Source organism: Alternaria novae-zelandiae (assembly GCF_023758075.1).
Source record: "Alternaria novae-zelandiae strain BMP 2774 chromosome Unknown scaffold_3, whole genome shotgun sequence".
NCBI lineage: Eukaryota > Fungi > Ascomycota > Dothideomycetes > Pleosporales > Pleosporaceae > Alternaria > Alternaria novae-zelandiae.
This window is the reverse complement of record NW_026056963.1, coordinates 343,017-367,054: the sequence shown is the minus strand read 5'-3', so window position 1 is coordinate 367,054 and position 24,038 is coordinate 343,017. Positions and strand designations below refer to the sequence as shown.

Sequence of the window (24,038 nt, the reverse complement as noted above, 5' to 3'; positions counted from 1 at the left end):
GCCGCCAAGGAATTCCGCTCGCTGTTCCGCCCCCACGTCCCTCGGCATGAATTCATGCCCTCCAGCCACGAGATGCAGCCGCCGTGAATGGTGGTCCAAGATCAAACGCGCCTGGCTGGACGAGTGAAGCATCAGCCGCTATTCTCAGTTAGACAGGACTCTATTATGTTCTCTCCACGAGTCCCCACACGGCTTGTTGTTCCTCCTCCCCGCACATCTCGCCGGGACCAGAACGCGTCGCGTCTCCCACTGGCGCCGCGACATCCCATTGCATGGCCCTTCGCCTCAGCGCCTGGCTTGAAGAAACGTTCGAGTCCCAGCTGCTGCTAGGCAACCAGTGGCTCCAGGACACCTTTGAGAAGAAGCGGCCTGGCGTTAGAGCCCAATTGCACAGGCAGTGGGACGTGTACCACGATAACGGATCGTCTCTGGACATCATCAACTACGTCCACTCTGACCGCAACAGCGCACTGCTGGTACTCAAGGCAGGTGATACTGCGCCCATTGCCGCTGCTACATCTAACACCACTTGTACCAGGTCTCGCCTCTTACGCTTACCGACGGCCAAGTTCAGATCCTCTCCCAATTCACGCCCGACTGCGCTCGGAACTTCCTCCAGAACTTCCCCGCGCTATCGCACCTGTCCATCGGCACCACAGTAGCCGTACGCACCTTCACTATCCGCCTCACCTCGTACGGTCCGCCGCCCGAAAGACTGCGCTTGATACTAGATCGGATCGATTGGCTGGGCGATAACCGCGAACGTGTACAGAATCTGGAGCGTGAGAGTCTGAGGCCACTGCATGCTTGCGATCGGACTGGTGTTTTGCTAGAGCAGCTGCGCCATATCCGCGAGCAAGAGGACCGCCGATGCTTGGCATCTGGTGCTGAGGAAATGGACGTAGAAGCACTTAACGACGCTACGGCGGATAACATGGGTTCAGATGGAAACATGCCGCATGGCGACGAGCTCCAATCACAGATGATGGGCACACAACTGCCATTTGGAACACAACTGCCTCTCCCATCCCGTCCTCATGCAGGCAACGAGGAGCCACAGGTCATAGGAGTGAACCGCCTGGAGCCAGTCCTAGGCGGTAACACCCAACGAAAAGAGATACGGCCAGGTGCTGCTAACACAGACTACGAGAAACGTCAAGAAATGCAACTGCTAGGTCTTCTCGGCAGACTTCCCAATACAAACGCTCGCAAACCTGGAGCGACCTCTGCGAACGGTTTCGTGCAGTCGGCTTTCGGTAAGCAGCAAAGTGACGATACGTCAGCTGTAGATGAATCTCTCGAAGCACCGTCAGATGCATTACAGCAACAGTCAAAAAGGTCCGAACCAGAAGCCGGGAACGAAGATCCCTCGCCATCTATGTCCAATTATGGGAGGAAGAGAGTCAAGAGGGTCCGCGAGATATCGCCCGAACCTGCAAAAGCTACCGAAGACGTTCGAACCGAGGAGCAAACCATCGAACAAAGTCTGATTGAGGATGACAATGAGACAATGCCTCCGTGCTCTTGGATGGCAGACTTGATCTTCAATAGCGAGACGCTAAAGGTACCTAGAATCCAGCGGAACTGTCTGGACAGGGAAACCAGTTGGCTAAAACCTCAACCCGGGGTTCAGCCTTTCCAGGCTGGAAACATGCCGCAATCAATACTCATGGCTTGTCATCGGATGGCTGACGAGAGAGCTGGCGCCGAAACTGACGATGAATCGGACCCAGATCCGTCTGCAGAGACTGTCGATCCATCGCCCGAGTCTCTGCCCCAAAAGACGCAAGATGATGAACCTGCCTTTACCAAAAATGACAGATCTGCGAGGACAAAAGATGATGAGCCCGTGACTACTCAAGACGACAGTGATGCCGGTAGGGAGAGGTCCTGGAGCACGTCCCCGGAGCCTCCACCACGTCCAGCAAGAGTCCATCAAGAACTTCCTCCTGACTCAAGCATCGAGAAGCCCGCATCTCAGTCAGAACACGATTCTGCGTCACAGCGAATCCCTGCGAGCAAGCAGTCACAAAATCGATCTGTCGTCGAGATCTCAGATGACGACGAGGCAACTGGTCCATCATCCTCGCCACCCATTCCAGCTGCACCCGCAGATTCTGACGATGAAATGAACATGGAAGAATTCGTTCCACAAGCCTTGGGCGAAGATCTTACACGGCACACGAAAGAGACATTGGCAATCGGGAAGGCTCCAAAATCTGATCCTTTGCGGTCGCCTGTAGTTGTCCAGGTCAAAGAAACTCCATATGGAAAAGGCAAGAATGTCCCAGACGCCCAAAGCTCGAGCGGCGAGCCAAAACAACAATCATCTACATCGATAGTCCATAGTACATACGATACGCCTAGTCTCTCTGATCTTGCCGAGCTTGGTATTGTGCAAAGTTCAGGCAACAAGCACAAGGGAGTTGAAGTGCCTAGCAGTGTACCCCTAGGCCCCAACGGCGATGACGCTGGAGACATAGAGATGCTAGACCATCTTCCAGACGCACAAGATCTCAATGGCGAGACGGCTGCTGCACAGCGATCGCAACACAGGCTAGATCAAGGGACGAAGTCCACATCTTTCTCCCATGCAACGACCAAATCTACGCATGTATCGCCGGAAAACCGTGGCGTACAGTCATCACCGGCAGTACCTCACCTCGCTTCACAATCCACCAAGCGCAAGCTCATTAGTTCGCCGACCAAGAGCAAACGTCGACAATCTAAGAGACGCGAAATCAAGATTGTCGGGTTTGGAGACGAGGCTCCGTCTGCAATCGACCCAGTGGCTGCGTTACTCAAAGAACGAGACGATTCTCTACGCAGATGGCGGGAGCAACGTAATTCTAGCACAAGCTTTGACAGTCGACCTGAGACTACGAGCAGATTTGCCACGGAAGATTCAGACGCAATGGATATTGACGGTGCTGTCAAAGTGGAGAAAAAGGAGCCATCGCCCAGCATGTCCCCTCGGCATCAGGATCTATATGACGAACCGAGTCCTAGACAAGTAAAGCCCGCTCCAAACCCAGCTTCCCAGCCGCCCACGACACATCCTCAGTCACAAGGCCGCTCCCGTGATAATCGACCTCGTGGTCCCGTTCCGATACCTATGCAACCTCCACCAGCATCTTCAAAGCAAGTAGACCAAGATGATGTCCAAACCGTCTTCCAGTCCTTCAAATCCGCCTATCCACAATATGATGGTGATGAGAAGCACTTTCGAAACCAGTGCACGCAGATGTATCAACTGGAACAAGAAGACAAGATGGTACCGAAATGGCAGTGGGACGACTTCATCATACGGAACAGGACAGACTACAGACAGTATGCCATGGACTGTATTGGTCAAGGAGAAGATCCGGAGCCATACTATCGCTTCTACAAGAACGACATCCGCGATACCTTGTACAAAGAGGGCATTATCAAAAACACGAAGACGCTGGAAAGGGCACTGGAGGAGCTTAGTGGTGGTCCACCTGCAAGATCAGCCGAGTCTAGACAGGAAGTCCAATCTGCCCCGAAACCAAAGCCAATAAGGAAGTCACTGCCAGGTTCTTTCAACCAGCCTAAGAAATCCACACATGACCGCGTCCACAACGCCCACTCCCGTCCACGCCAATCCCTTCCCACAAACCCGCGTCATCACGCCCAAAGCCCTCTCCGACCCAGCTCACCCTCATCCGGATCTTCATCACGACCCCAACCACGCCCATCAAATACAACAAAACGCATACCCTCTACAACCCGACCCACACGCCAGCCTTCCAACAACTCCCCCTCCAAAACCACCGCCCCAACCGACCCAGCCCCCACCACCACAAGCACCGGCGACAAATACCGCGACTTCGTCTTCGCCATGCAACGCAGCGCCTCATGGACCGGCAGCACTGAAGTGAGTTCCACTAAGCCCAAGAAGTGACCAGAAAGCCCCCCGTATCAAGTCATTTGCAAGAGAACAATGGGCTAAGGTATGTGTGTTTCCTTTTAGGTCGATCCAAAGAAACCGTGGCCGCAGAGTCTGGCTGGTAGACCGAGTGTTGCCGATGCGCCGAGGAGCAAGGTTGATGTGTTGGATTGGGGAGATGTGCTGGGGAAGATGGGGTGGAGGGGTGGGAAGTGAGGTCGTTTGGGATTGGTCAGGTTTGGATGTGGTTTGAGGAGATTGGGAATGGTTCAAGACGGCTTGGATCAGATGAGCGATATGTGTGTTGGGATATCCAGGCTTCTTACTTTGTTAGAGAGAGCTTGAGTACGGTACCATGAGACATTGAGGCATTGCTAGCACGATTCGAGCAACTATACATTAGCGACCACAAGGTCGCAAGCAATTCCACAGATTTATGCGGAGTATTCCTTTGTGATGCAATCGCTGAGAACCATGCGTGCAATCGTTTGATTACCAATATCATTGCAAGAGGGTATATGCTCCCCGCCTCGTCCATATCCGACCTAACAGCCAGTGAAACCCCATCAAACGCCTTGTTACCATCCCGTTCGTACACATACCATACATACGCTAACACACACGCCAGCCCTAAGCGCCTGACGCCGGCGTCCTCCACCTCCTCACACCCTGCAATCCGCTAACACCCATCGTAACCACCAGAAGCAGCGCATTGAACCCAGCCATCATATAAAACGGCGCACCAGGTCCCGTACTATCGAATAGCGCACCGCCCGCTTTGGTCAGCAATAAGATACCAAAGCCACCCAGCAGACTGTACGTGCCCGCTATCGAGCCTTTGATGTGGTTATGCGATGACGTTCGTCTTGACGCAGAGGCCGAGCGGGAAGATTGTATGTGTTCTGGAAGCAAAGGGGCGTTTTCGTCCAGAGGGGTGATGGGCGCGCTGTGAGGTGGCGTGGCGCCTGCAGATGGATGCGACGTTGTTCCAATGGATGCGGAAGCCGAGTTGTGGAGATCTGTCGCGGAGTCATGTTCGTCGTTGTTGATACCACGGCCGAGGAGGGCGAGGGAGCAAACGATGGCGCCGATCTGACTGATGCCTAGTAAAGCTACGATGAAGAAGATCGCGCCTGTGCCGTCTTCGCTCTTGTAGTCTGGGCTCGTGAGCGATCCGAAGGCTGAGTAGCCTGCTATGCCGGATACAGCTGCTACTAGCAAGGGGATGTTGTATCGTGGGAATCGACCGGAAAGGTAGCCGAAGAGGGGTGCGGACATGAGTGCTATGAGCTGGCTGATGCCTGTTAACATCGCTGCAAGTTTGTAGGCTTCAGGACAAGCGACTTTGATGTCTGAGGGAATGTTGGAATCGACTTTGCAGCGGCCGGTCTGTAGAAAGTAGTGGTTTGTGAAGAGAGGGATGAAGAGCGATATAGCGACTGAAGATGCACGCGCGACGAATCCTCCGACGTAGCCGAGTCCGATGTTTGGAGAGGTGAAGCCGAGACGGACACTTTCCAGGAAGAGACCAGGGTATGATAGCACGACGTCGCGCGTCAGATGGGAATCTACATCCTTGTAGTCGCCTCTGCTGGTAAGGCGCTTCCAGCCTTTCGCTTCTTCGCCAGGTAGTTGGCGCAAGCCGAAGAAACAGCCCAGTGCCACCAGAAAAGCGATGGCCCCTACGACATAGAAAGCGTCTGCTACAGCTGTCGCGGGACGCTCGCCAGCATTTTGAAACTGTGTTGGCAGAGGCAGGAAGACAAACAGTGCAACTAGAGCACCACAGCCTGTGAACATCCCCACCAAACCAGCAAGCTGTGACGTAGATGCGCCCGAATTCTTCTTCGCAGGTGTGTCTTGTGTATGATCTTCCGGAGAGTTGGAGCGGAAACGCGCGGGCGTGATCGTGAGTTCGGACGATATCGAAGCAGCTGGCGCATGCGACCTGCCACGGCTACGCGTCGGCGATCGCGGATCAGGTTTGACATCCTTGACGAGAGTCATCGAAGGCAGAATCGCCGTCACCATAGTCGCGCTGTTCAAATATCAGCCTCAGTAGCCTGTGCAAACAACCCAACTTCTCGAAACTTACGTAGCACTTCCACCCAAACTGAACAGTACTCTCGCGAGCAACAGCTCCGGATAAACATTCCGCGCCTGTACAAGGACCCATAGCGCAACACCCACAATACTGTATCCCATAACCGCAACACTCCTCACACCCACGCGGTCGCTCAGCAATCCCCACGCTGGACACGCAACAAGCGCTACCAACTCATCCACAAACCCCAGCGTGCCGACCGCATCGCCGACATTGCGCGATTGGCCGATGCGCTGTGTGATGACAAACGATATAGAGCTATTGAGGAAGACGAGGAAACTTATGCTGAAGAGCGCCACGCCGAAGAGGTACGATGCGATTTGCGTGCGCGTGGCGGTGAATTGAAGGCCGAACATGATTGCGCGATTCGTGCTCGCGGTGAGCTTAGCAGGACTATCGTGGGCGCATTGAGATGTCGTGTGGTGTTTGTGGAAGGGCGATGTCGCGTTGCGGCCGTTCGGTCCGAAGATGCGTGATGTCAGAGCTGTGGCTGGAGGGTGTGGCGGCAGATCGGTCTCATCACGTGTGCAGCGTCTCACCCAGAACGTGTCCGCACTCAGCCCAACGCCGTCCAGGCCGTGATGATCAGCGACGAAAGAGCCAAGTTTAGAGTAAGCTGCAACGTGCTTTACGCATTCACCCGATATATGCCAATATGTGTCAGTTGTCGGGTGAGGGTCTTCTTACTCCATGGATCAACTCATGCAAGCCGCGCCATTGTTGATTACTTTTCGTATTGGGTATTGAAGCTCTAAGTAAAGGAGACATGTGGTATATACTAAGGAAAGCTGGTAAAGGATGTCCAGATCATAACGACATAGCGAAAGCGATAGCATCGCCTTCCCCCAGCCACGCGGGAGCAAGCTACCTAGGTATAGCTCAACCGCACCTTGGAGGCCAAAATCCCTCCAAACGAATTATTATTGGCGCCTTTATATACCCATGATCAGCGCTGCAAGTTCAGCACCGGGTCCCCGCACAAGGGTGAATAAGCCTGCATCTGCAGGGCTTGCAAATCACGAACAGCGTGTCTCAAACTCTGGCCCAGCCCAAAGGCATATCACGTCCCTGGTTTGCACCCCAGTATCCCCTCGCTTCGGGATAGTCACCTTTTTCGACGCCTTCCCTGAAGAGGTCGCGGACCGTGTCTATTCGCACCGTGTCACGGGGCTTGAGGTCAAATTTGAAGGGAATAGGCTTCGCGATGAGCAGGATGGAATAGTCGAGTGTGGGGTCTTCGGGCTTTTTGGTGATGTCGCCCCATTCCAGAGGCTGACTGGTCAGCTCAGCGGGCTTTGATTTCTCCAGTGTTGCGTCGTTCGTTGGCTTAGATCCAGGGTATGTGAACTTTGCAAGGATCTTTTCTGCCATGGTCGGCTCAGTTGTGTTGAGACTTGTGTTGAGCTCCTCATCTGACGTGGTGGCCTTCTCATTCATGCCAATCGTATGTTCCGCCCTCATGGGGCTCATGGCCGGCATGATGATGGGATCACCCGATGACTTCTTGATGTCGAACAACCACGCAATAGCGCCGATGCCAATCAGTAGATCCTCATCTGCCACAGCTTGCCCTGTGCAAGTCCTCCGGCCGTACCCAAACTGTGTCGAGTTGATGATGGTTGGATATTGAGAAAGAGGTTCTTGGTAGGTGGGGTACTCTGGTTTGATCCATCGAAGAGGGTTGAAGGTTTCTGGATCCGGGTATAGATCAGGGTCGCGGGAGATGGCCCTAGGGAAGCATGTCAGAATAGTTTACACCGGTCAGGATACATGTGAACTTACCACTCCAAAGGATGAATAGTACTGCCCTTGGGAATGTGATAGCCGTTGTACTCATCGTCCTGAATCAGGTAGTGGGGAATGCCAGTGGGGACTGGTGGGCGCCATCGAATGCACTCGCGAATGATGGCTCGCAAGAAGGGAAGATTGGGTCTATCTTCTGAACGTGGCATTCGGTCTCCACAGACACGATCGAGTTCCTCGTGTAACATCGGCAAGAACTGTGGATAGTGTGTCATGGCCAGACAGAACGTCTGCATTGGAGCGGCGATAGTAAGAGCTCCGGCGATGCCGTGCATGCCAACAGCATATGCGCCTTCGGTGTCGGACTTGAAACCCCATTTGCTACGACCATCCAGGAAGGTTTTCATCCAAGATGGGGCTGCTTGTCCAGATTGCACATCGTTCACGACTTGTTCTTGCATGGTCTGGAACCATGTTCGCTCAGTAGTCGCGCGTCGCCTCTCCCAAGCCTTGGGTGGGGAGAGCCAGTCTGGCAGTGACATGAGGAATGGAAGCTTGTTGCTCAGAGAACCAGTGGGCGAGACACCGATGAGAAGTTCGCGTGCGCGTTGCTTCAGCTCGTCACTACCTTCGCTGTGGCCCCAGGCCAGTCGACAGGTGACGCGAGAGATGAACGACTCAAGGATGTTGTTGTATTGATCAGGTGCGTCCAATAGCTCGGTCAGCATGCGTGTTGATTCCATTTCAGGGTATCGATGGAACGCAGCCTTTTCCGATTCACGCATGATGATGTTCGCAAACTTTCGTTGACGAGTATGGCCCTCTGGAAAGCGTTAGACACTGGGGTCTTAGGCGTTTATTAATGTGACTTACCATTTCGACTGAGAAGCGGAAGATATTGCGCGCTTGAACGGTTGTCGTCGATCAAAGAGGGAATATGCGGTCGATCGGAGTAGATGGCCGCTTTCTTCGAAAGCAAGTCTTTTGCAATCTGATCGCTAGATATCCAGACATGGTTATGACCAGCCAAATCGCATTGATAGATCGGGCCATATTGCTTGCCCCAATCCGCGAACTTGATGAAACCGTTCTTCTCAGGCACCTCAGGTACTGAGCCGAGGATGGGGTAGCCTGTTATATGTTGGTTAGTCAAGTTACTTCTATGATCATCAGGGTCCAGCAGTAGACCTTCGCCTATGCGATGTGACGACGAAATAAGATCCATACCTTTGGGTCCTGGTAGAGGCTTTAGGCCTGTCGGTATTCTATGACGACGAGATGAATCCCAGTACCTGTAGAGTGCATATGCACCCAGCACAGCTACCGCTAGTAATATCGAAGGAAGCCCCATAATGGCAAACGGTCCGTAGGAAAAGAAATCACACCCAGCGTGACAAGGACCAAGAAGTTGGGTTACGAAAGATGTGCAGCCTTAAGAAGAGATGCGGGTGCATGAGGCACTACATATAGCACCTGTAAGTTCCATGGCAGGAGGGTCACTGCCTGAGCATGTAAGCCTACTCCTGTGGATAGTTTCGAGTACCGATATTCCGTGCGCAGCTACGGGACGCTGCGTGTCAGAGCCGAGAGAGTGGATCATGTCCTCTAACAAGCATGACGCCTGTGATTACAAAAAGTAGCCTCGCTTGTTTGACCAGCTCACTGGTCTGCAAGGACCATGAGTTTTCTGGCTGCGCTGAGTATGCAGCATCAGTGCCAAGGCAGGCATAGTACGTGAATCCTCCGCGACCGTTTTCGTTTAGCTTGCTTAGGACCAAGCTGATAAGGAACATCCTGAGGAAAGCTGCAGGGCGATCGCTGATAGCCGCAGTATTGGAAAGGTATACATCGACGATGTTCTTTTCCGCATCGTTCTGGGCAACTTGCTGTCCTGGTCACCGGTAAGTGACTGACTCGTCAGACGTTCCGAAGATAGTCGCAAGAAGACAATTTGTCAAGGCTAGGAAGCTATTACTCTAAGGATGTTCTGCCTGAACTCAGTAAGCAGATACGGGTTGTATTGCACGTGTAACACTTTGCGAGAATTGCACATGCAATGTTGCCACCGGGGATCCCTAGGAGATGGCAAGAGGTACACCTGATGCTGGCTGGATGGGCTGAACTGACGAGCTCGGCGATGAATCCGAAGGATGCGGCCGTCTTGGAAACACGAGTATTGTGACAGTTGGCTGTCGTGTGTCAGGATGATGATCGGTGCTGATGGTGTTGTTGCATATGGGGCTAATCTATTTTCAGAGGCCTTAAAAACCAATGATCGTCCGGCAGTCGTGCGGATCGCCCCATTTGCGACCATCAGCCTAAAGCCCCTGCTCGCTTCGCGTCCTCTTCCCAAAAGCGTCAACCCTGGATGTTATCTAAGTGAGGAGAGCCGACGTTGCAAGTCCGGCGCGCCTGAGATTCTCTGCCTTCCCTCCAACTTCGCATGGAGGCTTCTCATCGCTCTTGCTCAGTCACGTCATATTGCCCTGCATTAGACCCTGAGCCTATTGTCTCACCCACGCCCAGGCGCAAAAGCCTTCGTCGGCGACCGCGACCTCCTCCGCGCCGAAGTCTGCATATCTTGACGGTGGCGTGTATGACAGAAACACCTGTCTCGAAGCAAAGTAAGATCGCTTTCGCTCCGTGCTCCTCAGGACAAGCATGAAGTCATTATGTTTGCGACATCACTCCTTGAAACGATAGATCAGTGTACTATTTGTAGTAATGATGGTGTTTCCACTAGGGATCGCGCAAGTAGCTCACCCGCTGTTTTACCAGCAGTTCCCGGCTAGTGTGTACTCGTACTAGCCAGGTACCGACTTACTACAGCTGTCTCCGTAACTCTTTAGGCCGGTGCCGCTACGAACATCGTTCTATCACATAGCGGTTGCCGATATGCCGATATACTCATCAAAGACGACCCCAACATGCTCACTTGCGTCGAATGATATGGCTTGAGCTCTGTGCCAAGTTCGCGGCGCACAACGGCCTCGCAGAACACACCACATCCGGATCGGCTGGTCCTCACTCGACGCGCAAACTCCAGATGTTTCGTCTGCATAGGCGCAGATACCACGATCGAATCGCCACCTTCTCAGGTTAACATGGAGATGCACCTAGGCAACGAGCTCCAGGTCGAAGTCAGCCCTACGAGTCGCTTGGTTCTACGGGCCCAACGGCAAAAAAATACCAGAACCCCAACCAGAAAATTGCCAACCCACTGAATAGTGCGGCGGCTGAGGTGACGAATATCGTCACACGATGCTGACTCGAAGAGAACCGCTGCTCAGCATCTTCGAGCTTGCAGTCATTCCTGCGCGTCATGTACCCAACAACCAGGTTCCGATGAGTGTCAAGGCTAACTTTGGAACGAAACACCACGTCATGTGCACTGAGCTTATCACAATTTGCACGACCACAGGCATTACAGCATCTCGACGTTGCATAATCGTGCAGCTTCGAGAACGCTTAGGCTTCATCTCAAGTCCGTGTTTATGCAGGGTAATCTTTACATCTGCAGTATTACACATCTTGACCAAGTTTTGCTTTGCTTTGATGTCGCACTACCTTAGACACGACGTTAGGATATCATCCGACACGGAGCCGTAGAACGCGCGGCCCGATTTTTCCGTGGCCCATGACAATGTCACCTTCCAACGACATACCGCGATACGCAAGCTCGGATTCTATGGCGGTTGGGGAGCATCGTCAACACAGCCTTCGGCGAGAACGCGCGGCACACGATCAACTGCAGCTGCCATCTGCTATCAGCTTGAACCTCTATCACGTCAGGAAGTGATGCATTTTGCTCTTTATCAGAACTCTTTCAACAAGCCCGTGGTGTTGCTAGTACATAAGTTACCTCTTCTCTTCTTTGCGGAAACGTCTGCTGACCACTCACTCCGTTCGTGTTGTCTCCAGACCGCTGATATTGACCGTAGGGCTTAGAGTTACTCCCCCTACAGAAGTGATAGGCAAGGTAGTGACCGAGCGTAGTAATTCGCTCTCTGCAGCGGCGGCCACCTGATCAATCATTGGCGACCTAAAGACACAGCCGCTATCTTCTTACGCCATGCTTGTGATCACAATTCTCGTGGCTAATGCAAGGCGTGCAGACGTAGACTGTGAGCCCACCACATAGATACAAAGCCCAAGCAATGGCTATCATCATGGTGGTAAATTGCTACATGAATACCATGAACCAACGGTTGCAGCCTGGTATGCCCTTGCACCGCAGCATTGTGCGTCGCAGATGTCCGAACGTGTCTGTGCAACATGTCGTCTGTCACCGATTTCATGTCTGGTTGTCGTCAAGGATACTTCTCCTTTCGATGCTCCTGGGAACAGCAAAGATAGCGCATATCACAGCGCTGTACTAGAATCCACTGACGTTCCAGTGATCTCCGGGTACATCGCTTTTGAACTATGGGAGAGTAGAGAACTACGTGCATGTGCATTCATGTGTTAGACTGAGACACATATGAAGGTATATGGTATATGGAGGTTCTTTTTAGCAGCGCAGAAGATAGCCTGGTTGATCAGCGCTTGAAAGGAGTCATGTCTGGTAATAAGACATATACTTCTAGCAACCTGTCAGGGTTGAAGCTCGAAATACTTGTCTTCCACAAAAGTCTATTCGAGAGACATCGGATTGTCTTCACTACCCTCTGCAAATGAGGTAGAACAAGGCCGCTGGATGTTTGGCGCGGTCACGTGCGAATTTGTATTGTCGTCTCATGATTTTACGCCGTGTCGAAGGCGCAAGTGCAGTTCATCTTCAAGTGGAAGGTACTGCTGTTCATGAGCGAGGCGACTAGACTTTGAGACTATCGCGCCCGAAGTACTCAGAAACATCGATAGCTTCTATCAGAATCAACATCAGGAAAGAACAACGGACAACGCTGCGAAAGGGCGTCAGGCGTGCCAGCCTGTGTTGCTCCGCACTTCATTCCGAAATATTAACTCCGGAACTTTGCACATCAGGCATTCGCACCTACAGAAAAAGAAGCTTGTCACTCTCACCCATCTTTTCATACAATGGCCGAATCACAGTATGTCATCCTCGAAGGTCTACCGACACCGCAAACGTATCACGATCTCCGAAAGCTCGCTGGGATGACACCCCCACCCATGGAAGCCGTACCCAAGTCACTCGCCAACTCCTTCTGCTGCATCGCCGGGTATGAGCGCAAACACATGCTTGACGACAAGACTCCGGCGCCGGGGCAGGAAGCCATCGCAATGGGTCGTTTGGTCGGCGACGGGTCGCTATTCCTCATCCTGGTGGACGTGGCGGTGCACCCAGATCACCAACGCAAAGGACTGGGAAAGCGCGTCATGCAGAAGCTTGTGGACTACGTGGATGAGCACGCACCGTCGGCATATGTGAGCCTTGTAGCTGAAGAGATGGCACAGAAACTCTACCCAATGTATGGCTTCAAAGATGTGGCGCCTAGTATTGGCATGTACAGGATGATTCGAGAACGGAAGCTTCAATAGGACATGGTAGAGGATACAGAAAAGGAAGCTTGAGGTCACGAGACCTGCTACCTCTTTGGACTCCATCCATCAATTTTGGTATGCAAGCTGTCATATTCAGAATCCAGTCTGAAGACGGTGGACGTCGCGCCGGTCAAGTGCGAGGCTTTCACATGGCTGGGCAGCTGGGCAGGGGTTTGGTTTGTGGGGTGGCACCCCACCGATGGCGTCGATGCGCATCACCGCCCAGACTTGACGAATTCACGCATCCAGCTCACAACACTCCCACGTGCGCGGTTGAATCCCACAGCATACTCACGCGATGCGCGTCTATGAGCACTTGTGATGCCTATGTGTACTTCTTCCGATCAAATGATGTCACCTTCTCCACCCGGCGTCAGGGCCGAAGAACGCCCACTTTCTGTATGTACAATGATACCCGTGGGCAGGCCTGGTCCGCTCTACACGTGCTATCTCCACAGTGCGCGCGTATTCGGCGCGTCTCTACCCTTATCTACATTTGTGAAGATGAGCTGATTCGTTTTGCAGCTACAGTCTCTACCCAGCGAATTGCTCCAACTCATCGTTGCCTACCTCGACACTCCTACGCTCAAACAGGTCGCTCAAGTTTCCCAGACATTCCATCAACATGCCACGGATTTATTGTGGCGTCATGTCTGCTTGGTCGACCAGTGGAAGCTGCATTTGAACGAAGAGACAGACAAGGTATGGGGCGAACGCGGTCGTGGTGAGCCAGATGAGCACGACGACACACCCATCATTCAGAAACTGTTTATACTTGCGACGTAGGTATCTCAAGTCTTTCACGAGAACCATGCTAACGTGTCAGTAACCCTACGATCGCGTCCAAGGTCCAGACACTGTCGCATCGATGTCACCTGCCGTCTCCGAACATATTCAGCGAACTCCCACGAATGCGCTTCGACGCCGATAATCTCTCACAAGACGATCGACTACATATACTCCTCAAGCTCTCCATACGGAACCTGATCAACGTGCATACGCTGCGAATTGTATATGGGCACTACAAGCTGACGAATGCACTCGTCACTGGCTTCCTTGATCAAGGTCGACCACGACGTGTACCTCTTCGTAAGCTCTGGCTTGAGAGCTGCAGCTTCAACAAGACTGAGCTATGCCGGCTCCTACCAAACAAAGCTACTGGGCTCGAGAGCATTCGGCTGCGCAGGCTTGGAAAGGACATGTCAGATCAAACACAATGTCCGGGGCTACAGTTTTCCGAGTTCAAGCTTTCCCGTGGCGGACAATACTACCAGATGCATAATGGCGCAGGAGGATTTGTTGGAACTACTATCCACTTCTCTCACGAAGGTCTGCCAGAACGCTGGCCGCGGTCTTCAACGGAAGAATTAACGGAGAAGGCCAGAGCATACGATGCTATCATGTGGGAGGAACTTCCCGAGATTAGAGACTACATCGATGAGAATCCGGTGCATTCCGAGCCTACATCACTTGGACAGTTCGTGCCTGACTCAAGTCCCCCAATGGAATGGCTAATCGCGTGCTCCGCATCCAATCTCACCAGTCTCAACCTGGATTGGATACACTGGCGTCGAAGAGATACAGAACTCGCTGGTTCCACCACTGACTCTGAATTGTTTCTCTCTGCACTAAGCAGGCTGCGTTTCCCGCACTTACGTGCATTCCAGATTCGCAATGCTGTTTTACCACCCACAGTACTCCCAAAGGACGTTTATCTAATGGAAGGACCTTTTCTGGACTTTTTCGAGGCGCATCCTAAGATACAGTGCCTCGGGTGGCCGATGGACAAAATGTACAGCCACACCCGGCCAACTCTTGACATTCAAAATCGATCTCGAGCTCTGGTCGCCCATTTAGCAACAACACTCACGGACCTTCGCATCGATACGCAATATGCAGGGCCTGGGGAGCCATTCACGGCAATATGCAGGACGGCAGAAGATATGCAGGAACGGACCCGGCGGCGAAGATTCATTGACGAGTTCGTGCCTCACATGCGAAAAGTCGAGCAGATCAAACTAGAAGGCGGTATACCACGCGACGAGAAGCGTGAACTGCTCCGAGCACTACATTGGTGCCCTTTGAAGAAGATAGTCATGATTGGCGTTTCTTTCCCAGCAGGAAATACGTGGGGAGCTGGCGGACAGCAACTCAGCGCCATCGACCCAGGGCAATCCGGCTCAGAGTTCATCTACAATCTGGAAGACGAAGACCTTTCCGGCATCTTAGCCGCATACCGCCGCGGATTCCCCATGCCTGTGGACTTTACATTCGAACCGAGCTACGGTTGGCCACCCCAGGCCCCCCTTCTCCAGACCGTCGCCCTGCACCACGCGTCTACAGTTGAAGAGCTCAAGATCTGCGGCTACAACGGCTGCCCAATCCTCTCTTACACAACGCCCATCACCAACCCTCTTCTTACCGGTCTCCGCTCTTTCGACAACCTCAAACAACTCGTCATCTCATTCTGGCTGATGACTTGGTATGAAGACTCGTACCGCGACACGGAGATCATCCAGTCTTGGATCGATACACGCTCCCCTTCGTCGACAGCACTCACCATTGTGACGCCTCCCGCGTCGCCAACGCACGATCAACCCGTCGATCCAGGTCAGTTCCCCAACTTCGGTAATCCACGCGTTGTGCCACGGGCTCAGAACTTCAATCGGTGGGCTGTCGAGCTCAGGACCAAGTTCACACCCTCTGCACTCGCGTATCGTGTTGCGCGGGATATTGGGCCGTTCCTGAGTGACGTGGCTAAAGAGAGGAAGGGTGGTGTGGGTGTGAGGGCGAGCTTTTGCCTGGGCGTAAAGGAAGAGAGGAGAACTGCGAGCGACATGTTCGATTTGGATATCAGGATCGGGAGAGGCAATCAGGTGTTGGAATTTGTAGGACCTAGAGAGGAAGGTGAGAAGGGGCGGTGGTGGACGAAGATCGAGCAGAGGAGGTGGTTTTGAGTGATGGAACGAGAATGTGTGGTGTATTTGTTGTTAGTGTTCAAAACACTGGTGCATGTTCATATGCGATTTGGGCCACGTGCGGAGTTTGTATAACAGCTGGTGTGTTAGTCGAGACTTGTTTATCTGGATAGGCAAGAAAATCAGGATCATAGCAACAGGCAATGTCCCTTGGTGGTGGTTTGTCAATTGGATCGGTACGTCCGCAAGCACAATCGGTACGGTCGTCTGCATTTGAGGGATGGGTCGCGGGATCAGTCGGCCATTTTCGTACATTCTTGCGTTCAGCGGTGTAGCGTGTAGAGGTCTCGGTGTCTCGCTCGGTGTGTATCCATATGACAACTTCAGTAGCTTTCGCTTCCCTAAAACTCATCAGTGCATCCTGTCTCATCTGCGGTTGATTGGCACAGTCGGTGGCTTGATTCATGCTTTTATTTCGTGACAGAACATGATGAATTTTCCGTAGTTATGCCTCCAGAGCTTTGCGCTCAAACGGTGATGCCATCCTCGTTGGTGATGCGAGATGGACAGCAACCGGGAGAGGGATGACAGAACGCCCCATGCCGAGCAATACCATTTGCCTATAAGAACCCGCTTTCCGATCATGCACCCGTCCGAATGGCCTTCATCGCGCCTCTACTCCTCCTCGTCGCCAACCTTAAGCTTCATGCGTTTACGAGGACTTGACGGTGGGGCCCTTGGCACCCTTGGGTGTGCCAGTTTGGAATCCGTTGCTGAACTTGCGGTTGACGGTCTTGAGGTATCGCATGCGGCCGGTACCGGTGGTCTTCCTGCGCTTGGCCTTCTCACCCCAGTTGACTGTTCCAATGTTAATCTTCGCGTTCGGTGTGCGCGTCTTAGATACACGTACACTTGCGGGTCTTAGCAGCAGGGTAGCCGCATGAGGCGCAGGTGTGCTTCTGGATGTGGAGGGATCGTTGACCTGGACATTGAATTAGCCCTTGTCTCTTTCCGTGCCTTCGCATTCCCATTGCTAGCTTCCAGGGAGGTATCACGTACCGCAACGCCTGCAGAGCGTGTGCGTCTTGTTGTGGCGCTTTCCGAAACTGGAGGTACCCTTCGCTATATCGCAGTCAGTCTCGAAGCTCGTGGTTGCGGGTGGGGGTGGGAGTGCGGCGTACTCATTTTGGCTGGGGACTAAAGAGGAATCGTCAGTAACCGGTCATCTACACAGCTATTCGGGAGAGCATACCTGGTGACGCTGTTGTTAGTATCGAGGGTGGGAGTGATCGCGGTTTCGTCGTGCGAGAGCGAAATCGACAACAGCTTAGCGAGACACAATTTCGAACGTGTGTGGGGCTAGCCGTTTCGGGAATGGCGCGACGGGGCTCCACCGGCAGGCACGAGGGGCATCAACACCAGCAGGAACATCGTCACAGCGAGCAGCAACGATCAACGCTCTGCCATCGCTTAATTTGTTCTTCCATCGATCAATCGGAGGCCTCAAATCATCCACATCGAAGGCGCCTTTGGTTGCCACCCAGAAACTCGGGACGCCCTCAACAGCGATCTCTACGGACACCACGACGGGCCTTATCACTTGTGATCAGCATCACATGCATTGCTTGTAGACTGTTTTTGATGTTATTATCTTGACGAATGCCATTTCCGTTTCGAGTATCGCGCTTAGAAGGGCGGGACGTTCATTGCTCTACCCGCCATGTCACCAATGTGGGATGAAGAACAGCTGTCAAATTCCGGAAAAACTATCATCGAATACATCGGAGAAAATTTACATCTCATCATGCGTCATCTAGGGTATATGATTACCTGACATGCCTGATATGCACCTTATAACGACTTGATCATGCGGTCGTGCTCAGGTCGCCGGTGACGAGTTAGTTGTCGCATATCTCGTCTTATGTCGCATACCCCAGAGGAAGAGGTTTGCAGACTCAGAAGCGCCACCGATACGTTACTCTGTTCGTTTAATAAAGCACAAGCCAGTACAATTAGAAATAACGCAGGTCGCAGCGCAAGACATAGCAGTCGACGCTTATCACCATGTCAGTTGATGAATGCAACCCACAGCTGAATTGTGCAGGTGGAAGTCCTCACGATATATCACCCAGCAATACACAATGCAGTCTACACAACACAGCCTATACTGTATGTGAAATTCGTGACATATTTGTGGCTCATCCGCGGATGTCGGCAGAGCTATGGGAGCTGATACCGCACTTCAAAGTATCGGAAGTGAGCTTCAAATGAAGAAGGTATCCCGTGATGGCACACATACCGCCCAGTCCGCACACAAGATACCTCCGAGTCAATATGATACAAAATATTCCCATGTAGAGCCGCCCAAACTCATCGTCACCTAGTTGCGCTAATGTTCCCTCGCAGGTACAGCAGCTCTTCCAAGTCCCTAGTCATGTCCGTTGGATGTGATCGCTGAATCCCAAATGCATCTTTGGCAAACGACTGAGCTTACTTTGGCTGACCCTGGTTGTTGAAACCGAAGTCCTGGTCAGTAGAGTTCGCAGAGTAACCGAACGGAGGATAGCCTCCGCCAGAATAGCCACTGCTGTACTGACCGCCGTTGTTGTAGAGGTAGGGGTTTGCAGCGTATGATGGACGCTCTTCCTTGCCGTTGCGGCCAGCGTAGGCAGGACGCGCAGTCCAATGATTGCCGTTCTGATGACCGTTCTGATAGCCAAGACGAGCGTCATTATGGCCGTCCTGAGGAGAAGACATGCCGTGCTGCATCACAGGCTGGAGTTCGCGGACAACCTCAGGGATATTACCATAGTGACTTGGCAGAGAGTGTGGAGAGCGCTGGTTGTGCGAGGGGAACGGGGGCTGAGGAGTGTGTGGCGGCTCAGCAGCCTTCTGGTCCATGGACTTTTGCAAAGCCTGAATGATCTGCTTCATTTCCTTCATTTCCGCCTCCATTATGGCCATCTTCTTATCCTGCTCCTTCATCGCGTCCGGAATGGTCTCCTTGATACTATCCTTGATGGTATTCACGGTTGCGTAGATGTTGTGTTGATTGTCCGCTACTTCCCTTACGCGATCGATGGAAGTCTCTACGCGATTGGCAGTTTCCTTGACAGCATCCAGATGAGATGAGAGTTGCTTGAAGCGTCTGTTGATCAATGCCAAAGTATCATCATGCCTCGCCTGTGATGTGCGTTCCTGGTCCTTGGCGAGCTTCTCCAGTGCGTCCCAAGTAGTCTTACCCACTACATCGAGGTGCTCATTGGTCATGTAGAAGTGGTCCTCGATGGTCTTGGGTGCAAGCGGCTGGGTAGTTGCGCTGTAAGACCCGGAAGGCACACTCGCGCGTGCTGAGAACGGAGGACCAGAAATCTTGTGAAGCGGACTGGGAACGGCACTAGGACAGTAAAGCTGGAAATCGCCGTGCGAATCACTGCGACCTGGGCTGACAGTATTGAGCATATCAGTCAGCCTTGACGAGGACTGATCACCGAGATTGCCGTTCCTTTGTCGTGGGTTCTCATTCTGCTCTCCAATACGCAATTCTTGCATGACGCGGGTTGTGATGCCAATGTCGGAACGCCGATCGCCTTCATGAGTGATCTGCTCGTTTTCGTCGACTTCGCGAGCAGTTGGAGAGTTTGGCTCGATATCCTGGCGGTCTCCTTGGAAGATCATCTTGATTGATCCGTCGGCCGACTCTTCGCGAGGGTGGAGGACCACCGACCGTGACCTTGCGGGGTGTGAGTAGAGAAGGCGCGTTTCGTCAGACTGATAGAGTTATTAGCGTTTGTACCAGCACATTAGAGGAAGAAGCGGGGTACTGCGTGTGAAGGTAGCTGGGCAAGTAAACGCTGAAGGGATAGATGACGACAGGCCCCACTTTTCGGGAAGGTGAGAGAAAGAGCCCTGGAAGCAATAACGGACTTACATTCTTAGACGGTGTCTCGCCTTCAGCGAAGGGAAAGTGAGTGATGCGGGATGGAGAATAGAAGTGCGGCTGGAGATGGGGACCATTGGCGGGGTTGGTCTCTTGCGTTGTGTTCGGACACTCCTCCCTCAGGCGGTCGGGACGAGGAAGGTGCAATGAGCCAAGGCCCGCACCTGCCAAAGGAGCATGGTGTTTGCCTTCTGCCTTGGTTGGCGAGCTGTCCCATTTGGGGTAGGGCCGTTGCACTGATCCATCCTCTATGAGCTTGGTGTAGTCTTCTGCGGTATATGGGCGGGACTTCGCGGGACTCGATCCACCATGTCCAGGCAGGATATATGACGAACGAACGGGCGACAGATCAAACTTAGGGAACTGAATACGGCTGATGTTGTCGTTGAAGTCCGAATAGCTGTCACGTAAATCACCACGCGTTGGCGCAGCCCTGCGAAGTGGGCTGGGCTGCCTCTCAGCTGGTGGCGGAGTATCCTTGGCTGGTGGTGAAGGCGGGATGACTGAATCGGACGATTCGTTGACATCAGGCACGGGGCGTGTGTTCTCTACGTTGTACGACTGCTTCTTCAGGCTACCTCTACCCGGTGAGCCACGGCCACTCGTGCGATGGCGACGCGAAGATCCGCTATGATGGCGATGGGCGTAGCTGTCAGGATTAACGACCTTCGCAGGCAGAGACTTCACCGTGTCTGAGCGTGAAGTCCTTGTAGGGGTGGATTCGACAGGGCGCGCTGGCTTTATGGGGCGGACTGGGATGATGCGGGCCTGACGTGATGCTGTGCCCAAAATCTGCGCTGCTTTGTTCGGCATTGCTGGTGGAGCTGCAGCACTAGAAGACTTGGAAAAGGTATTACGGAGGTTCTGGAAAAGCTTTTTCTTCGGGCTTTTGGGCGGCTCCTCGCGTTCTGGCTGTTGATCTCCACTGGCGATCCGGCACTGTCGTCGCAAGTCTTCTGTTCTGATATAGATGTCGTCCTCGTTTGCCGAATCTGCAAATTTTAGCACAAGAGTGTATACACAGTAACATAGACTCACCGATCATTGGAGTGGGCGGAACTTGACCAGTCATCTTGAACAGGTTCTTCTCAGCGCGAGATTCCACCTTTCCTCTAGCCGTCTCCTCGTCAAGAGCTTCAATCTGGGCCTGTGCAGCTACAGCTTCATGTTGACTGCGTCCTGACTGCCTCGAACGTGCCGTCGAGCCGGCATTGCTACTCATCCAGGATCCGTGATCTGACTTGCGGGGAGAACGTGCCTGATCGATTAGATTGGTGAACGTAGCCATGGCGGTGCGACTTCTGCCCGATCCCGAGGCTGGAGTGTGTGACTCAATAGGCGAGGTCAGCGGCGTGTTGTCGGTAGAGCGCTGTCCTTGCTGCCTTTGCTGGTCGATGGTCGGTAGAGCGCGCGGAGGCGGCGGCAACGGGAGCGTAATCGGCGGCGGGCGCTTCTTCTCTTCGGTGAACTGGTACGCCATGGATGCAAGATTTTGTCCAAGTGGGGATCTGTCCCAAGTGTGAGGAGTTGAGCAGGTGAAGAGACTCAGAGTCGAACGGGAGTGGTCGTAGCTCAAATAGCGTGAAATGATAGAATTCCCTGTCTCGACCAAAGCGTCAGTATTCGAGTTTTGCAAGTAGCAAAAGTCACATGAGTCAGAGAACAGAGGAGGCTATCGCGTTGCGGAGGTGTTGCGGCAGAGGTTCGTCCACGACAGAGATCGCGTTGTTGAGCAAGACGTAACGGCAAGGCAACAACATCATCAACAACAGTGACGACAGCAAACGCGCTCCTCGTTCACCTCATCTTAAAAGAGGGGTAGCCCACGTGGGGAAGCAGACTTGCAAGAGGAGATCAAGCAAGAGATGGCATCCGCTGTAACTCAGTGGTTACACTAGGCGCGCAGTGGACAGCCCCTAATTTGCATTTTACTTGCCTTTCCAAGCATCAAGATATGTCTGCTTGTTGCATCTTGAACGTAACGTGCAATTGACGGGAGATTGAGTAAAATGCATAGAACGAAACTGAGCAGATTGAAAGAGAACACTACCCACAATGGCGCCTGTATTCGAGAGGTATCCAAAAGATTCACGCCTAATCAAAGAATATCTGCAAACCAACGCTCCCTAGCATGCGGTTATTCGAGTTGCCGCATAAGCATCTCAAAGGACAATGCACTTCTTGCCCTTCTTCCTCTCGCCGCCCTCTTTCTTCGCGGCTGGCGGCTCAAGTGCTGCTACGATCGCCTGTGGATATGTCAGCATTTACTTCAACCAATCTTGTACAATATGCTTACCTCGTCAAACACATCCTTGAGCTTGTATTGGGTCAGCGCCGAACACTCGACGTACTTGACCGCACCAAGCTCCCGCGCCATGCGCTCGCCGTCCTCCTTCTTTACAGGCGCCATTCTCTGTTTTGAGAGCTTGTCTTTTACTGCAGCGTCCTCCCTCAGATCTACTTGTGTGCCGACGATCAGGCAGGGCACGCCCGGGCAGTGGTGATGTACTTCGGGGAACCATTTCTCGCGGACGTTCTCAAAAGAAGCGGGTGAGGTCACGGAGAAGCAGACGAGGAAGACGTCGGTTTGGGGGTATGACAGCGGCCGGAGACGGTCGTAATCTTCCTGTCCGGCAGTATCGAAGAGACCGAGGGTGTATGGCTCGTCACCGATCCTTCAGAGCAGTCAGCAGCTGCTCCACCAATCACTGTCCCAAACCTAAATCCACCGAGGGTTTGCCGCTACTCCAAATTGTACAAAGAGCAGAGGGAAGCTCACATGACGGTCACGGCGTAGTTGTCGAAGACTGTAGGGACATATTCCGAGGGGAACTTGTTCGTGGTATAACTGATAAGAAGACATGTCTTTCCGACCGCACCGTCGCCGACGACGACGCACCTGTAGGGTAGTAAGCACTAGCATCTGGAGCATGGCGGTCGCACGCCGGGCATGTTGGGCTTCGCGTACTTGATTGTCGCGACCACCATGGTGAAGGCAGGCTGGGATTTGTTTCGAGGCTATGGATGTTTGTTTGGAGGCACGTCGGCTACCAAAATTCGAGATAGGCGTGCGGAGATGGGGCGGAGCTGTCGCTACGCAGGCTCAGGGTCGTGGTCGTGCGGAGATGGGAGCTATGGGCTCAAACGAGGGGTTCCAGGGAGCCGGGAGCGTCTGGCAGACGGGTCAGTCTCACAATTGCTGGCGCGGGCTGTGATGGCAGACTCGGGCAGGCGTACCTATGAGTCCTCGTGCAGACGGCGGCGGCGGCGGGTGCTACGTGGGTTGGAGCGTGAAACACCACCCGTTAGACTTGGTCCAGGTTCTGGTGAGCCGGTGGGCGGACAATGCGGCGAGCGATTGAGGCAGTGCTAGCGACGAGGCACGCGACCGGACAAGGACAGTACAGGCGCAGCAGCAGCCAGCGACGGGGCGAGTTCACAGAGGGCGACGGGACGTTTGGAGGGCGTGAGTGAGGTTGCGCTCTAGCTACGGCAGCCGAATCCCTTGAGCTGGAAGACGCCAATCAGTGAAAGCGGCCTAGGGCTGTTATCATAGCCTTGCATCGGCTCCCGCCCGTAGCTCGGAGACGGCTTATTATGTACGGCTGCACAATTTCAAGCCCTATTTTGCGGCCTCTGCTGGCCAGACCTGGGGCGCCTTGGAATCACCCAACGCGTGGCAGACCCATTGCTGCAGCGCCGCAGACAGGACCCCACCACCAACACCGCCCGACATTGGCTTGATAGACGCAGCGAGGCACGGCGTGAATACACGCTGCCTCTAGATGCCAGCGCGCATGCTACCTATCGCCCAGCGAGATCCCGGACAAGCTCAGTGAGCCCCAGATTTGGGAACGAACCGTGCACATGGACAACGTGGCTGATCGTCCTCTAATAGCATGGCCGGGCGGTGTTTGCGCA

The 24,038-nt window shown here is 53.3% G+C and overlaps 8 protein-coding genes across 8 annotated transcripts; 3 read left to right on the top strand and 5 right to left on the bottom strand.

The window, feature by feature from the left end:
- Positions 1-272: 272 nt before the first annotated feature.
- On the top strand, positions 273-3,925 carry J4E88_002097 (uncharacterized protein; the record flags this gene model as incomplete). Its single annotated transcript, XM_049395763.1, has 2 exons — positions 273-476; positions 539-3,925. 2 exons carry the CDS (start codon positions 273-275, stop codon positions 3,923-3,925), a joined length of 3,591 nt encoding a protein of 1,196 aa, XP_049258167.1.
- Positions 3,926-4,540: 615 nt separating this feature from the next.
- Positions 4,541-6,370, bottom strand: J4E88_002096 (uncharacterized protein; the record flags this gene model as incomplete). The annotated part of the gene is made up of 2 exons (XM_049395762.1): positions 4,541-5,948; positions 6,006-6,370. 2 exons carry the CDS (start codon positions 6,368-6,370, stop codon positions 4,541-4,543), a joined length of 1,773 nt encoding a protein of 590 aa, XP_049258166.1.
- A 676-nt stretch (positions 6,371-7,046) lies between these two features.
- On the bottom strand, positions 7,047-9,062 carry J4E88_002095 (uncharacterized protein; the record flags this gene model as incomplete). Its single annotated transcript, XM_049395761.1, has 5 exons — positions 7,047-7,743; positions 7,797-8,580; positions 8,631-8,888; positions 8,985-8,993; positions 9,050-9,062. The coding sequence occupies 5 exons, from the start codon at positions 9,060-9,062 to the stop codon at positions 7,047-7,049; spliced, it is 1,761 nt and encodes a 586-aa protein (XP_049258165.1).
- A 3,732-nt stretch (positions 9,063-12,794) lies between these two features.
- Positions 12,795-13,256, top strand: J4E88_002094 (uncharacterized protein; the record flags this gene model as incomplete). Its single annotated transcript, XM_049395760.1, has 1 exon — positions 12,795-13,256. One exon carries the CDS (start codon positions 12,795-12,797, stop codon positions 13,254-13,256), a length of 462 nt encoding a protein of 153 aa, XP_049258164.1.
- Positions 13,257-13,610: 354 nt separating this feature from the next.
- Positions 13,611-16,216, top strand: J4E88_002093 (uncharacterized protein; the record flags this gene model as incomplete). Its single annotated transcript, XM_049395759.1, has 3 exons — positions 13,611-13,658; positions 13,785-14,041; positions 14,086-16,216. 3 exons carry the CDS (start codon positions 13,611-13,613, stop codon positions 16,214-16,216), a joined length of 2,436 nt encoding a protein of 811 aa, XP_049258163.1.
- Positions 16,217-16,889: 673 nt separating this feature from the next.
- RPL37 (60S ribosomal protein L37) lies at positions 16,890-17,362 on the bottom strand (the record flags this gene model as incomplete). The annotated part of the gene is made up of 4 exons (XM_049395758.1): positions 16,890-17,035; positions 17,088-17,159; positions 17,237-17,299; positions 17,359-17,362. The coding sequence occupies 4 exons, from the start codon at positions 17,360-17,362 to the stop codon at positions 16,890-16,892; spliced, it is 285 nt and encodes a 94-aa protein (XP_049258162.1).
- Positions 17,363-18,667: 1,305 nt separating this feature from the next.
- Positions 18,668-21,923, bottom strand: J4E88_002091 (uncharacterized protein; the record flags this gene model as incomplete). The annotated part of the gene is made up of 4 exons (XM_049395757.1): positions 18,668-19,948; positions 20,109-21,109; positions 21,156-21,625; positions 21,919-21,923. 4 exons carry the CDS (start codon positions 21,921-21,923, stop codon positions 18,668-18,670), a joined length of 2,757 nt encoding a protein of 918 aa, XP_049258161.1.
- Positions 21,924-22,279: 356 nt separating this feature from the next.
- Positions 22,280-23,105, bottom strand: CDC42 (Rho GTPase; the record flags this gene model as incomplete). Its single annotated transcript, XM_049395756.1, has 4 exons — positions 22,280-22,363; positions 22,414-22,792; positions 22,897-23,016; positions 23,086-23,105. The coding sequence occupies 4 exons, from the start codon at positions 23,103-23,105 to the stop codon at positions 22,280-22,282; spliced, it is 603 nt and encodes a 200-aa protein (XP_049258160.1).
- Between the last annotated feature and the right edge of the window lie 933 nt (positions 23,106-24,038).